The sequence below is a fragment of the Primulina eburnea genome, chromosome 7 (genome assembly GCF_022965805.1).
Source record: "Primulina eburnea isolate SZY01 chromosome 7, ASM2296580v1, whole genome shotgun sequence".
Lineage (NCBI taxonomy): Eukaryota > Viridiplantae > Streptophyta > Magnoliopsida > Lamiales > Gesneriaceae > Primulina > Primulina eburnea.
The window spans coordinates 35,605,417-35,608,603 of NC_133107.1; the positions used below are offsets into that span (position 1 = coordinate 35,605,417).

The 3,187-nt window shown below is 35.7% G+C and overlaps 1 protein-coding gene across 1 annotated transcript; it reads left to right on the forward strand.

Moving 5' to 3' along the window:
- Positions 1-2,032: 2,032 nt before the first annotated feature.
- LOC140836220 (heavy metal-associated isoprenylated plant protein 24-like) lies at positions 2,033-2,704 on the forward strand. Its single transcript, XM_073201601.1, has 2 exons — positions 2,033-2,275; positions 2,343-2,704. Exons 1-2 carry the CDS (start codon positions 2,122-2,124, stop codon positions 2,636-2,638), a joined length of 450 nt encoding a protein of 149 aa, XP_073057702.1. The 5' UTR covers positions 2,033-2,121; the 3' UTR covers positions 2,639-2,704.
- The last annotated feature ends 483 nt before the right edge of the window (positions 2,705-3,187 follow it).

Consider the following 3,187-nt stretch of genomic DNA (forward strand, 5'->3'; position numbering starts at 1 on the left):
CTGAGGACAATCGTCAAATCTGGGGCGTTACAGTTGGTATCAGAGCCGACCTCTTCAAGTACGGTGTGGTTCGGGGACGAACCAAGCGGAAGATGGTGGGCATTTGAGGCCCGGGGCCGTAGAAGGTTGTGTGTGATCGCCGGTTCCATGAGGTTGCACGAAGAATGAGCGACTCCTGGTAGGCTTCTAGGCGGAGGGAACATGGATAAACCGATCTTACACCGGAAGGAGAGGGATTCCGAAACTGTTCAGGTATGTGACTCTGCAGTTGAAGAGGGTTTAAAAAGATTTGATATGTATTACTCATATCAAGAAGGTGCATATTTTTTTCGGTAGTTTATCTAATAAGAACTCCAAAATTAAACGTACTTGACTTGGGGCAATTCTGGGATGGGTGACCTCCTGGAAAATTTCCTAAGGTGCGTGTGAGTGAGGACATAAGCAGGCTGGAAAGACTCGTCTTGGTACAGTGAGGACAGTCGTCAAAGCTGGGACGTTAGAAAAGTACTTGGGCTTATGTTTTTAAAAGTATGCACATGTATGATATCTCTATGTTCCGTTTTTGAAAACTTACGGTCGAGCATAATTCCTTCGTTCATGTTATGTATGACAGTTATATGTTCCAAGAACTGTTATGATTCAATTTATATGATAAAGCTATGAAAAGATATGACCCGTATACAGTGAGATTAAAACTGTTTTATAACTCTTATATGGTGAGATTATAACTTTTATATAGCCTCATCCCTTAGAGAATTAATATATAAGGGAAATGTATCACTAAAATAGTGGAAAAGCAATGAAATTTCAGTGATTCATGTTCAGGATCATACATTTTATCTTCCGTTAAGAAATGTTATGTTTCAAAAATATCTATGTATTTTTTATATATGCTAGAACGTCCCCCACTTGCTGAGTGTTTCCTAAAACACTCATCCCTTACTTTCCTTACCAAATAAGACCGAGGAACAAATTGATGTAGAAGAGAAGGAGTGGTTCTTGGGCCACTGAAGAAGTTACGTTCCAATAAATATCATTTCTATAATTCCATTGTCATTGTATGTTTTAAGTTTTACGTGTCTGCAGTCTTTGATTTCTTTCATATCGTAAAGACAATGGTCGATTATGTTATAAATTGGTTTGGTTATATACACTATACTATGAGACTTGTTGTTTATGATTCTGTGATTATTAAACAATGTCGATGTCTATACGCCTCGATCTCGGGGCGTGACATGTTGGCTTTATAATGAAACCTCAAGGAAGAAAGAAGAAAGCTATGTTTTCATTTTCTAAACCAAAAACTAGTACAACGGTTAGTGAGTAGCATTCTCCGACTAATTCCGAGATCTTAAACCATGATGACCAACATCCTCCTAGGTATCAAAGAAATTTTCTTTGGAACTCACGAAATTTTTATTTATTTATTGGATCAGTCAGCTTAGCATCAAAAAATATTTTGGCTGTGCCTCTAAGTGTTAATGTGGCACTGTACACATAATCGTCATGTAACGCTGCGTCAACACTTCATTAACACCGTGTGAGAAAAAAAACTAAAATTGCAAAAAGAAAATAAGAAAAAAGAAACTAAGATAGCATGCTAAGATGGAAATTGAAAATTTAGATGACCAAAATAAAAAATAGACAAATAAATAGGATCATAATTACAATTTTCTAATTAATATTATATATTTGAAATGGGTTTTGAGGGTGCAATAATTGTTTTTTATACGGTTTAAAATATTGAATTACATCTCTAATACTAACTATAATATTTGATAAACGAAAAACGTGAAGTCTTACACGAGTTGAGATAATTATCACATAAAATTTTAAATCTTCTCCATGTAGTATGTAAATTTCTTGAATGATAATTGTTTTTAAAATTCTATATTATATAAAATATTCCAAGTAAAAATAAATAAATTTCCGTCCTTGTAAACAGATTCTCTTCCATCCTTTTCCCATGTGTGGGCATACCAGATTCTCTTCCATTATCTGATCGGCTATATTATATATATAAGTGCCTGCCATGCCGGCCATAGAATATATTTGCGCAAGCCACAATAGTTAGATATATTTTCTAAATAAGTTTTTCAAGAAATTTGAGAGAGAGAGAAGATGGGAATTTCTGGGACGATAGATTACTTGTCGGAGTTAATCAGCGGCGTAAGAAAGAAAAAGAAGAAACAGCTGAACACAGTGGCTCTCAAAGTCAGGATGGACTGCGAAGGCTGTGCTCTTAAAATGAAAAATACACTTTCTGCTGTCAAAGGTAATTAATTAACTAACGAAAAAGCTAGAAATGAAGAATACAATAATTTAATTTGTTATGCATGCAGGAGCCAAATCAGTGGAGGTGAATCTGAAAGAGCAGAAAGCAACAGTGCATGGATTTGTGGACTTAAAGAAAGTGTTAAAAGCAGCGCAAGAAACAAGGAAGAAAGTGGAGCCATGGCCATATGTTCCATATGGTCTCATTTCTCATCCATATGCAGGTGGTGTCTATGACAAGAAGGCACCTCCAAACTTTGTTCGATACACAGACGAACCAGGAGTGGCAACACTTAATCCTGTCGAAGAGAAGTATTCTCTTATATTTAGCGACGAAAACGTACATGCCTGTTCTATTATGTAGGCTACTGGCATTAATCAGGACTTGTAGAACACATGATTTCGTCTATATAAAGTGAATTAGATGATACTGGCCGGGCTATCTTACGGACGATCAATCTACATACAAGCAAAAAATTTGCCAAATTAAATGCAAGAGCTTTAAACGAATATCAATCAATAACTTGAAAGTAAACTAAACCATAAGTCAATCCTATACACAAACAAAATATTTGATTCCTCCCTCGTCCAAAGTTGTTAAACCTGACAAAAGTCGTTCAAAAACTATCCAAGACTTCTATTTATATTTTCATATAAAAGAGCCTTTGAAGCCTTAATTTCGTGTCCAAAAACATGAACAAGTCTGGATCTTCCTTTTTGAAGCTTTTCTTAATTGGATGAATCTTCCTTATTCATCGGGCTCTTTCCAACGTGACATCTGTAGGTCTCATGTATGGTATTTGAACATATAAATATGAATAAAGAAATATTCTAAATAAAAATGCAGGAGACGTGGGTGGCTAAAGACGTCTATAAGATGGGGATTCCGAGTGGTCCATTCTTTCCTCTTCCA